The 13,547-nt window shown below is 41.5% G+C and overlaps 1 protein-coding gene across 1 annotated transcript; it reads right to left on the minus strand.

Annotated features, from left to right (window-relative positions):
• Nucleotides 1–1,358: 1,358 nt before the first annotated feature.
• Nucleotides 1,359–12,733, minus strand: PDIA6 (protein disulfide isomerase family A member 6). The gene is made up of 13 exons (XM_075598360.1): nucleotides 12,575–12,733; nucleotides 10,379–10,517; nucleotides 10,082–10,139; nucleotides 8,789–8,915; nucleotides 7,611–7,717; nucleotides 7,068–7,219; nucleotides 6,202–6,316; nucleotides 5,019–5,159; nucleotides 4,485–4,569; nucleotides 3,396–3,468; nucleotides 2,869–3,027; nucleotides 2,117–2,213; nucleotides 1,359–1,881 (listed from the first exon to the last, which is right to left on the minus strand). Exons 1-13 carry the CDS (start codon nucleotides 12,591–12,593, stop codon nucleotides 1,813–1,815), a joined length of 1,341 nt encoding a protein of 446 aa, XP_075454475.1. The 5' UTR covers nucleotides 12,594–12,733; the 3' UTR covers nucleotides 1,359–1,812.
• Nucleotides 12,734–13,547: the final 814 nt, after the last annotated feature.

Consider the following 13,547-nt stretch of genomic DNA (forward strand, 5'->3'; position numbering starts at 1 on the left):
TACATGGTTAGACCCTTAAGCCAATGCATGCTGCTTTTAAACATAGCCTGGGATGAGATGCAAAGCCAATAAACCCACTCAGACAGACTGTTTCAACCTTGTGGGTCTCATCAGTGTGAGGTTGGTTGTACTGGCTTTGCAACTTGAGACATGAGTAGGTCTTCACCACACATTTAAGTTATGGTGGGTGAAAAGGTGACTAAAAATCCCTCCACCATATAAAAATATGACTTGTGAGCACATTCACATGTCTTAGACAGGTCTGCAACCCTGCTTTTCACCATTATCACCTAGTATACAGTGCTTCCACTGCAGCAAGGGATTCTGGGAAATGACATGCAAATTTCCCATATACAGTATATAAAAAATCATTAATTGCTCAAGTCATCATAGGATATGATTTTAGTAAATGACTAGATACCATAAGATTTTTGGAAAGCTCACACTATGTATAATACTTTAAAAGAAAGTGTTATCTGCTGCACACCACATAAAAAAAAAAAATCTAAAAAATAAAATAAAAAAATAAAACTTTAAATCCCAACTAAAATAAAAAATTATATATAAATGTCTCTCTCAATGTGATTTCAGATCTTGTATGTTAGTGTTTCTCAATATTAGGAATGATTGAGGTTAACAGCAGACGGCGCCCACGAGCGTCTGTCAATACAGAGCCGTAGTTATTTTTAACAAAGCTCATTGCCGAAACCAGCTGCTCATAAAAGAATAGGGAATCATTTAAATGTAATGATTTTAATTGGTTTTGAATATTTAAAAAAGTTATACAAAAGGTTTTCAAAATGTATGTTAATTATGTTTTTTAATTTTAAGGATTTTGTATTGTTCTTTTCCTTAAAAGCGATTTCAGTCGATTTTTTTTTTTTTTTTTGCTCCTTCATCAGGTGCCATCCCAAATGCTGTCAGGTTGGCCACCCCTGCAATACATGATGCAGAGATTACAATTGGATGCTTCAAACTCGGCTGTCACATATTGTATTTGCGTAAAAAATAAAAAATAAAAAAAAATCAGTTCAGGATCACATACTTTAGACACTAATAACATTGTTTAACAATTGAGGATTTGAAAAAACGCAGCACATTTGCCAAGGCACTTAAGGATAATTGTTGTACAATTTCGTTGAGAATTGTATTTTATAGATAACTTTTTACAGTAAATTAAAATAACAAGACTTCTGTTCAAGCATAAAACCTTATTTAAAATAAATTGTATTTTACAAATACAAAACATTGCTGTTGAATGGATTTGCAATGCATTGTAGTACCCCTCAAGGGAAGAATAGAGCCAAGTGCAGAAGAAAATATTTTCCCCCCCGTTTTTCAAAAGGAAAAAGACCACACTATGTCAAAAATATTTTTATTCATAAATTTAGACAAGCTGATTAATTTGCAGATAACAAAAACAAAACTGAATATACGTAAACAAAAATGATCGCAGTGTCAGCCATGGAAACACATTTTAAAGGCCGTACAGTCTAGGGGTTTCTCCATCCAATTCTTCAAACCCCCATTTTCCCTCCCCCCACCCCCCAAACAAGTTTTACAACAGTCAGGTTCTTGCAAAATATAAACAGAATACAATGAACTTCACTGTTACAACAATTCATAGAATTTTTCAGTGTTCTCCCAAGAGGCACAGTCCATTGGTTGAGTTGCAATCCTTGTTTCCAGGTGCCCATTTATTAATTTATTCATCACTCCACCCACCCAATTTACAGGACGGGCTGATGTCCACTGACTGCAAACGCTTCCAAGAAAAGGGATGTAACAATAAAACAGGGAGGATTGTTTTCTTCACAGTTCGTCTTTGTCGAAGTCATCAAGATCTACATCACTAAGATCAATATCATCTTCAGCTGGCAGCTACAAGAGAAAATTGCCAATTTAAAGTCAACTTTTTGGTTTTAATAGGAGTTTACCAACTCTGGGTTAATTGTCATGAATGCTGCTTTCCATGGAGGTGTATGAACGCTATGAAAACCTACTAGCTACTATTCCATTTCCAAAAGTAGTAGTAATCTGTGGTGCACACAGTGACCATTACCCCAATTATGTTATCGCTAGAAATATCTAATATACAACTGAAGATCTTTCTTACCTCTCCATCCTTGCCATCCCATGGTTCTACAGTGTTAATTTTAGGAATTGCGCCTCCACCTACGGGTGAAGTAGAACCGCGGCCAAAGGAGAGCTCTCTAAATCAGGAATTGGAAAACAGGAGATGTCAAGACAGGCCAGAAACCCACCTCGAGCAGAGTACATCAAGCCGTCAGATTAAACATTAAAGGAATGCGATTAACATGCAAAATGAATGATTGACCTGCAGGACTTAAAAGCCAGATCTACGAAGTGGTGCTTGCCTTTAAAAAGACCTTCTGTTGCGGATTGGTACATAAACAACGCTGCGTAAATACGCGCCTTAATTTTGGTACACTAAAACATACAAATCCAGATTTACTAGACAATGCTAATCTGCAAGATAAAATGGTAATAAAAAGGTCCCTTACAGATGAGCATCGCTTGGTAAATATTGGCTTAAGTGACCAAACCATGGACAAGAAGAACCCACAATCGTCTGAGTCCTACATCAAAGACCAGTAATGTAAGGCTTGGTGCAAATTCTCTCGATTTAAAATAATGAAAAAGTTGCAGACATAGGAATGGATCTACACTCAGCACATATACGAAGTGTGCAACTACTAGCTTGACTTAAGCCAAATGTCACTAGTCTATGGAAGATGATCTGAAAGACACTAGTTCTGTGGCTAGGGTGGCAGCCAAACAAAAGCCAAGCTCAGTAAGTGGAGAAGCAACATCAAAAACGGCAATAAAGAAACATTTTTTTTTTACCGTAAGAACTCATTGATTCCCTGCTCGCTAAAGGAGCCTTTCAGAAGTGCAAACTTCATCTTTCTTGCATTGATGGCTGCCATGGCAGGGTAACCAAAGCCTCCTATGCCCAGAGAGGTCTCAAGATCCGACTGAGCCCCAGCCTCTGTCCACAGCCACCTTAAAATAAAAAAGTATAACCTCATTATTTAAAGTAACAGCTGATCATTCATTTTCTGTTAGGAACATGGCAGAACAGTAAATGAGATTGAGAAACATCCCCCAATAATTCTGTACGTCAATAGCAAAATGTGACGTACAGAAAGAGCATTTCACTGTCGTAATAGTCACCCCACAAACGAAAAACTTAACCACCTGTCAATTAACAAAACCGAAAACAACTCAGGTGATTGCTTTAATTTAAACGTAAAATGGACTTCTTGCCAATGGAACTGCTGCTTTTAGTGAACATTAATATTTTATTTTAAAAAACAACCATTTTTTACTTCATTAACAGAATTGTTCTTAGTCATTTCTCAGCGTCTTACCCCCACATTTTCTTCTTGTATTTGTCAGCCAATTTCAGCATTACTTCCAAGTAGGCATTTCGTCCAGCAGCACCTGTTTAATAGCGGGAATTTCGTTAAAGATCACTGTATTGGGGGGTGGTCATGTCAACATGCCAAGGCCAGCGCACAAGCCATAAGTGTTTCCTCTTCCCAATCGCCGACAAACATTACCCGTTAAAAACACACACCACCATTCTCCCACCCAGAGTGAAGGAAAGACACGGTCCCACCAAATAGGACCAGGACTACGTGGCAAAGAATTTCAGATTATTGTTACAATGTATGTATGAAAAACATCCTTTCTTCACCACTGGTAAGAACAGGATACCATCTATTACGTGACCATCACTGGATTAACACTGCGGGAGGCGGCACGGACCCCCCAGCGACGCAACTGCGGCAGACTGTCCCCCACACAGCGAACATTTACTTTTTCGTCTGCGGCCCTGTAGACAGCAAGTCTTACTACGTCTGTATAACCATTTTATTTGTATCTACTAAAGTAATTTTGTAAAAGAGACTTGCAATCGGCTTCCTTAAAGAAACTAAAATTCCCCCTACAGCAACGTCTATCCTTATTTGCAACATTTGTAAAAATAAGCCCGTTTCAAGTTTCTCCAGGTCTACTGAGGTCAAAATGTCACCTGGTAATTAGTGTTCTCTCCATTTCTAGGAGCAAATGATGTTGCAATCAAGAAGAAAAAAAAAAGACTGGATCCATGCAGATGCAACAGTTTACAAACCATGTAACCATGAAAGATTAGGCGAAGTTTGAGATATAGAGATATTATAAAAACCACCTTCTCGCCAAAAGAAAAAGCATTTATCAGAGAAATGTACAATTTTAAAAATCTATGTCAGTCACCTAAATTTGACACATAGAACCGGCCACAAACACCCCCCTCCCCCCCAGCAAACCATCCTGTCACACTGGGAAATACATGCTGCGGTCACATAGCAACGTTAGAATGTTGGGTACTTTGGATAAATGCATATTAATACACTACAGGATATTGAAAATAATCTGTTGATGGGGGGGGGTTATTGGGGTGAATTGTGTTTTGTTACCTGTGTCAAGGATATGAGGCAACACAGCAACAACACATAACTGGTGTGCTTCACAAGTCTTCTTTACAAGATCTTCATTCAAGACCTGCGGAACACAAGCCTAGTTAGAACTCAACTTTTTAAATACACCCAGCAAAGGACGCGCACTGAAGCCCAAGTCCATCAAAAGACATTGTGTGCACAAAATGCTCTAACTTTGCATTCTCATCATTCACATGAATATGTACACTTAGTGTGTTCTCTTTAACTGTAATTGTATATACAATAACTAAGCCCTGATCAAACATCTGCATTTTTTTCCCCTAGAAAGAGGCTCTTGCTTGCCTCAAAATGAAAGCAATAGCTACTGTATAATTCTATATTTGCTATGCTGCTTGGTACCATTTAAGCTTTGATGCCTAAACTTGCAAAGCTGTTAAACAGTCTTCAATTATGCAACATATTAGGCATCTTTAAGTTGCACCTCAGATTTGGTAAACCTCAATTATCGCAAAACACTTAACAGGAAAAATACATAAACGGTGCTGCCCCTACCTCAAAAAGCTCAGGAGCTGGTGCATGCGCAGTGAACAAATCAAGAGCACGAGCAACAATATCAGCTTTGGTCCGTCCACCGTCGTAATCAACTGGGTCTTCTCCCTTCTGAAAAATCTTAATTGTGGGGAATCCTCTGATCTAAGGGAAAAAGAAATAAAACAGGCAAATATTACAAAATGACCATCACAAGTCAGCAGTATTGTTAGAATATGACAGGGGCAGCCAAATAACCCCCCTCCCCCCCCAACAGGTCAGGTGGTGAGGATATCCCTACTTTGGCACAGGTGGTGCAGGGATAGCCTTAAACCTGACCGGTTGAGGTTGGGGGTCTTGAGGGCCAGAGTTGAACACGCCTGCCAGCTTGTTTTACTTCTATTTGCAGTATCTTATTTGACAAGTTGATCTATATATAAAAACAAGGAAGTTCTGAAAAGTCTTCTCAACAAGAGACCCAAGACTTATTTCACTCCTCCGCCACAAGCATGAGAACTGGCTCTTAAACAGCAAATTAGCAGGATAAATAAGGTCTCTTGATAAGTCTGCTTAGATTTATAAATCCTGCAGAATGAAATACCTCTTCAGGTTCTCACAGCAGCAAATGTCAAGGCGTTATTGAGCAGTATCGAGTCAGCGCAGAAGGGATTTACATATCTTTAAACTTCTAGGTGTTTTCTGCTGTTTGAGACTGAACATTTTATTATACACATACAAAGGAGGACTTGCGCATGACGTATGTGTATTCTATAATTCACAGAAAACTCAATAAATATGATTTACTTTCTAACCATGTATTGCAATTCAAATGGAGTGCAATTTGCAAAGACTATAATAGATAGAAAGGTGGGGGGCAGCGCTTTTTTTGTTGTTGATATTAATCTATTTAAAATTACAATATAAACCACACAGTTAAAACAATGCATACTGATTTGTGATGTACAAAATACATTTAAAGTGTTCTTTCCCTCTATGGAATGAAAACCTCATTTGCATTTTTAAAACAACTTTTTATAACATGTATGTCTCAATGCCAAATTATATACGAACCATGACAATACATTAAAGTACAGTAAGTTAGGTTTAGAATGTATGAGGGGTGCAGAGATGGCTAATGATGGGAATTACCCACTGCCCTTTATGGTTACCAGGAGGTAAATACTGGACTATTTTATGTTCCACTCACCCCATAGCGACTGGTTAACACCTGGCTCACAGTGCCATCTACTGCGGCTAATTTGACTTTTCCTTTGGTTTGTTCTTGAACTTCAGTGGCAGCAGCTGCCCATTCAGGCTCCAAACTAGAATACAAATAATTTGTTTTATTTTTTAGAAATCATGCCTTTAAAACTGTAAGTACCAAAGCTTTAGTTAACGCATGAAGATCCACTTTGCAAATCATAAATGTGTTACAAAGTTCTTGGAGGTTGTACTGGCCCTGACAAGTTACAGACAGCGTGTAGGATGCCAGCCATTTTGCTAATCTGTATGGGATCTTCATGCTTTGTAAAACTACAAAAAAGTCTCTTAATGCAGTCACGCAAAACAACTTACACGAATAAGGCGTTACATATTCAGCAACACCTTAAAAAACCATGCAAAATAGTCTTACTTTAGGGTCTAGGCCAGCAGTGGCCAACTGTTCCTCAAACGCCACCAACAGGTCAGGTTCAGGATATCCCAGCTTCAGCACAGGTGGCACAATCAGAGGCTCAGTTGAAGACTGCGCCACCTGTGCTGAGGCAGAGATTCTGAAAACCTGACCTGTTGGTGGCCATTGGGAACTGGTGTTGGCCATTGTATTGTATGTCTTTATTTATATAGCGCCATTAATGTACATAGCACTTCACAGTAGTAGGCCATCCCTGGTAAAGGCATCAATGACAATAGAGGAAACTGTAGAAGACATCTGATCTTTTCTGCCAGTATATATTTGTAGTTGTTACAAAAAAAAAAAGTGCTCATGTATTACACAAAAGTAAAAAGAAAAGAAAGGGGATGTTACATGCACAACGGGACGCCCAATTATATAAGCAAACAGTAAACACTTACGTTTTGCAGTGACCACACCAAGGGGCGTAAAACTCTACAAGCCACACATCCTCACTATTCAGTACTTGTGTGTCAAAGTTGTCGTCATTTAGATTGATTACATCCTTTTTACCACCACTGCCGCCACCACCACCACTACTATCGCCTCTGTACTGGAAAACAAAATAAATCAGAAACATATAAATACTGTAGATTGCCTGGGAGAAATAAATCGATTTCTCTTATTACACTGACAAAAGGCAGCATGAATTATTCAGGTTTCAATTACAATCAACAAAAAGGACATTTAGCCTATTTGCCAACAGAGGGACGTGAAACGCAATTCACAGGTGATGTACGAAGAGGTCTCTCCAATTGGAGGTCTATGAAGTATAATAACCATGTAGCCATGGGTTACGGTCACTAATTGTTTGAACGTTTATAACTCTTAAGTGTCTAAAAGACCTGCCACCTTATACTGCAAACTAGTAGGTTTCAGCTGAAAGAGCAAGTGGATATAAAATACTTAAAACCATGGACCCAAGACCATTGGCGAACACCTACCTGTTTTCCAGAATCAGATCCACCGCTTCTTCCACCTAGTCGGTCCTTTACAAACGATCGGAGGGAATTTAATGCGGCATCAACTATGGTTTCACTGGTCCTCCCACCTATACATGGGAATAAAAATACGTCCACATAAAGCCGCATTAGTTGTGGTTGATTTTATTATTTCCTTGAAGAAACATTTTAACCAATTATAATTTCCCAGTGACTTCTCCTGTCTGAGTTGGTTAGTTTAATAATGATTGTTTTCCTTTTCTCCCCTTGCGCTTGAGGTTTTCAGTCAAACACAGCGCTAGTAATAGAAAGTTAAGGGAGGAGCAGCTTTTTTCATCCTCTCCTCTGCCTTCAATAAAAGGGACAGTGACAGAAATGTAATCAAGGTACTGTGAATTATACCCATTTAGTGCCATAACAAATGAAAAAACAACATTTATTGGACTGACACGTCTAGGCTGACCAGGAGCTCCAAACAGGATATGAAGGCTACAGATCAAGCTCTGAAAACATGTATTTTGGAGCTAAATTGACTATGAAAGCAGCATTTAAAGTATGTGTCTTTAGGGCAAACTGTGAATCTTTTAAATTAGCTTCATTATGAAATGTCTAAATAGGAGCGTACAATATAAAATAACTAAAGTTATACAGGCATACCCCGCATTAACGTACGCAATGGGACCGGAGCATGTATGTAAAGCGAAAATGTACTTAAAGTGAAGCACTACCCTTTTTTCCACTTATCGATGCATGTACTGTACTGCAATCGTCATATACGTGCATAACTGATGTAAACAACGCATTTGTAACAGGCTCTATAGTCTCCACGCTTGCGCACAGCTTCGGTACAGGTTGGGAGCCGGTATTGCTGTTCAGGACGTGCTGACAGGCGCATGCGTGAGCTGCCGTTTGCCTATTGGGCGATATGTACTTACTCGCGAGTGTACTTAAAGTGAGTGTCCTTAAACCGGGGTATGCCTGTATATATTTTTCCCCACAGGTGATAGAGATATATATATTTTCCATAAACACAGCTACATAGTCCTACAAAGAACTGAATGTTTATTTTATGGACTGTCATCCAAGGGGAGTCTGCTTTATATACAAGTAGCCAATTCGTCTGAAAACAATACATTTAATAAAAAAAGATAGTGTTTTGAGTCCTAGAAAGCCACATTTACCTTGATAATCTTCCGGTTTGTTTTTGTTTGCTCCAAATACCTTGATGGTGGGAAAGCCTTTCACCCCATACTGCCCGCCCAGGGACTGATGTTTGTCCGCATCAACAGCACCCACTTTCACCACCCCCTGTCAGCATGGGAAGAAACGCACATGAAATCCTTGCAAGGAGTCCAAATATCTATACACATCTTCATTGTTATCACACCAACATATCCTTGTGAACATTTCTCCAACCTATACTAAATCTAAATGGGAGCATAATAAAAAACACTGCACTCAAACAAAACCAAAACATTAACCCATTACAAAAATACAGAAAACAAGCAACAATGAGTAAAATCAATATACAAAAGACAAAGCAAAACATACAAATAGGGACAAAGTGGCATCCTATCAAAGGCTATGAGGCGTTACCTGATGATGGGGTTGGTACCCCAAGACGTCATGCCAGTGGTCGGATACCATGGTTACTATATTAATATATTTTGCTTTAATACTTTCTGTATTTTTAGAATATATTTTTTGGAAATACTATTTGGAGAGTGCAGTGTCTTATGCTATATAGCAGGAGTAGCTAACTCCAGTCATCAAGGGCCACCAACAGGTCCGGTTTTAAGGATATCCCCGATTCAGCACATATGGCTTAGTCAATGACAGCCACCTAGGGATATCCTTAAAACCAGACCTGTTGGTGGCCCTTGAGGACTGGAGTTGGCCACTCTTGTCTATAAGATTTTGCCCTTGTAGGTTGTGTGGGGTTTACATCACCCTGCATACTAGCCCCTCTAATCTTCAATTCAGTATCGTGAACACATTTTTATTATAGCACATCCTGAGACAAACCCCCCCCCCACGACTTTATTAAAACCACAAGACATCTCAGATGGAATTGTTAAATGTAATCTATTTCACACACGGTGCCACCTTTTCCCACTGAGAGAAGCTTGACAGTTTGAGAAGACATCCATTAATAGGAATGCCTGCTGTTTATTGAAGAAATTGTTTTTTAATGGATGGCACGTCTTGCTGGGATGGAAACGAAGTGTGTGGAGAGGTGATAGCGATTAAAAAGATATTCAGTAAGAAATGTTCCCCACACTCACAGCCCCACACCTTCCCCTTGACAGGTCAAGTTTCACTACTAGGATCAAAGGGTACGCACAGAATTAACAAAACGCAGACCCAAGCGGATTCTAAAAAGGCATTTTTCCACCAGACGAAAACATTTCAAAATAAGTCTTAATTTGTCCATACACAACTGCATATCCCCCTTTCTGAAGCATTATGGTTACCTTTAAGGCAGTTGCTGCTTTTTTCCAGTCTGGGGTCAATCGCTGGCAGTGGCCGCACCTTTCAAAACAAAATACACATTTTTAATCAAGTACAGGTGACTGCGTCACTGAGGTAAGGGATTCTTTGCAAAGATGACCAATGATCAATACATGGAAAGGTTAAGTATTACAATGTATGTTAAATTAAACAGTGCGTTGTAACAAGAATGGATTAAAATCGTTTTTGAAACACATGAGAAAATACTGTTCTATAGTAAAAGAGTATTGTTTGACCACAGAAGGAGTACAAATACTCACCAGGGAGCATAAAACTCCACAAGCCATAAACTGTCACTTTGGATAACTTCTTGGTTAAAGTTAGTTGGTGTTAACTCTACCACATCACTGGAGGAGTACAAACTGCTCACAGCAAGAAACAGTGTGCAGACCACTGCACCTACAGAGACACAAACAGAACATGGATTGGCATATACAAAAAAAAAACATTACCAGATGAAAACCATATATACAATTATTGTAACTGTGACTACTACTATGGCTGATAAAGACTCCATTTTGTCATATCGAAGCAGTTTCACTCATGAACATTTTAACCATGTTATCCTTGCTGCATCTGCCGTCTTCAGGAGATGATGGGGTTTTTATTAATTATGCTCCAATAGTGACAATCGGGACAAGTATGGGAGTTTCTATTCGATAGTGCCCCGATCAGCACTACCGGAGATTAACAAATAACCCCAATTGTGTTAGCCTTTCTTCACCTCCCTACATGCCTTTTGGTTGGGAAAACCAGAGATAGATACAGGATCCATCTGACAATTAGATTGTTGAATATGACGTGACTGAGTACAGCGCAGCAGCAGGGTGACCTAGCCTAGTGTAATCTAGTCTTGATTAATGCCCCGCAAGCAAAACAGATTTAGGGGTGGACGTGATCTTCTGAACACAGGTTTGTGCAACAGCAGAGTGCTGAAGATGAAAAATGGCACAATTAAAAAAACATTTTACAACAACTTTCATTCATACATTTACAGCCTCATAAAAGGCATAGGGTGGAAATTGCATCACTTGTTGATGCCACATCTGATTCCTTCATGAACAACACTTACAGGTGTTAAATATAATCCTAATTAACATTACCCACTCCATCAATAGCTTCAGGGTTCTAATATCTCTGTCAACATACACCTGCTATCAGCCAAGCTGGTGATTTAGGAGCCCAAGAAGTAGCATGTTGGGTGAAGTTAACTTACTGCAGGGGTGGCCAACTTCAGTCCTTAAGGGCAACCACCAACAGGTTAGGTTTTAAGGAACCTGCTTCAGAACAGGTGACTGACTGAGCCACTGATTGAGCCCCCTGTGCTTAAGCAGGGATATCCCGAAAACCTGACCTGTTGGTGGCCCTTGAGGCCTGTAGTTGGCCACTCCTAAATATCAACATTTAGGGACATTGTGAGCCCTTGTGCATTGCAGCACCAAACAGGACTGCGTTGATACACCCCCCCAGAAGAGCTTGCATTGGATTTGCAGACACTGGAGGAATTAATATAAATACACTGCATTTAAGGTTATTGGCCAAGGAGTACATGTTTTTGGAAACTGTAGTTATGAGTAAGCACTGCTGGAATATTTGCTTAAAAAGTTGGCGATAATGGGCTTGGTGAATGCCAGTGGGGCGGCAGCCCTGGAGGCAGGTACAAAAGGAGGAAGGAAGGGATGAATAGATTGAGGTGGGTGCAGAATGAAGCAAGGCGTGATGAAGACTGCTGGCACATGGAGGCATTTAGGGGTAGAGGTAACTAAGGAAATGAGGCAGGCAAAAAAAAGGAGAATAAAAGGATGGTGGAAGGCCCAAAGGAAGAATGAGGAGGAAGTTTGGAGTTAAGGAGACAGGAATGAGGGGACTGCAGGATAAAATGACGAGGCAGCAACACATATCTTGATAAAGGGTGGGTCGCACGGGTCATATTTACATTAAACACATTGATGTGCTATACACTGCAGCCCCCCCGCCCCCCCATGGAGTACTCCACTTGCTTTATCCCCCGACCTCGCTCGGGGTGACAGTAAAGTGATGTGCAGAAGGTGCCCGGGAGTGGGGCAGTAGTTAGTAGGGTTTGGTGCATTAGCAGGGCTGGAAGCTGGGCCCGGCCCATCATACTATTAAAGTAATGGCATGCTTCCCAGGGGTCATCGTTTCCTAGGCATAATGTTACAGATTCAGCAAAAACAATGGGAGAGAATGGAATACTTCGCTCTTTGATACGGGTACAATTTACCCCAGGAGTATTAAACTGTGCTGCACTCAAGTAAATGATAGAGGACAGGGGAGATGCTTTAGTATAGATACCCTGTTAGTGACACACACACACACACACACACACACACACACACACACACACACACACACACACACACACACACACACACACACACACACACACACACACACACACACACACACACACACACACACACACACACACCTCTTACCGAATAAACCCCTCGCCATAGTCCCACCGGGTGTCCTTCCGCTGAGCCGCTACGCGCACGGTTCTGCCTGACCTGCCTTCGTCTCCTCAATCGCTTATCTGCTCGGTTTTTCCTGTCTGTCGACCCTGCTGCCGGGTAACCTTCCGCCGTGTCCGCCTCCCATTGGCTATCCCGACGCTCCATCAGCAGCATAGCCAATCAGGGGCTGCCGGGTAGCGTAGCCACCGCTGACTCCTCCCTTAATATCCTCTGTCTTGGGGAGCTGGAGTCACTTCATTCGCTTGTGCTCGTGACGTCAGAATTGGGGCGTGGCCCGATTTTCTTGTAGGGCCGGACCCCCGTGACGTCATAATAGGATGGGAAGAAGTCTGGTTGTTCCCTGGGATTGGCACGAGCCCCTGTGCTGCTGGATGGGAGCGTGCAATGCATGACAGGGCACTAAAGGGCTCTACATGCAGTCACAGGCATTTAACATTTGTTTCACAATATAAGGCCTGGGACATAGTAGGATGAGCTGTGCTGAGCCGCGCTGAGCAGATGCACTTACCCCCTGCATCTGTTATCAGAGCGGCTTTAGCAGCCGCTTACGCATGCGTGCGGATGCGTGCGGATGCGTGCGGAGGCTGTGAAAATTTGCCTAGACAGGCAAGTTTAACATTTGCCGCTCGGGGAAGCGGAGGAGCGGTCAAGTGACCGCTCACATCCAATGGGAGCGAGGGACTAGCCCCGCCTCCGCCTCCTGACACGCCTCTGCCCGCCCCCAAAGCGCGCTCACTGCCTCGCCTGCCAGGACACAAAAAAGCTCCAGTTTGAGCAGGCGAGGCAGAGCAGGAGTGCTGATCAGCGCGGCCCGAGCCACCATGCCCGAGGCCTAAGGCCTCGGTCCCGCTGCGCTCGTTGGCGCGGGCGGCCATGTCGCGAGTTCCCCACCAGCAGGGGAATCCTCGCGAGCCGGTCCCGGTCCCCCCTGGCG

This window comes from Ascaphus truei, chromosome 4 (genome assembly GCF_040206685.1).
Source record: "Ascaphus truei isolate aAscTru1 chromosome 4, aAscTru1.hap1, whole genome shotgun sequence".
NCBI lineage: Eukaryota > Metazoa > Chordata > Amphibia > Anura > Ascaphidae > Ascaphus > Ascaphus truei.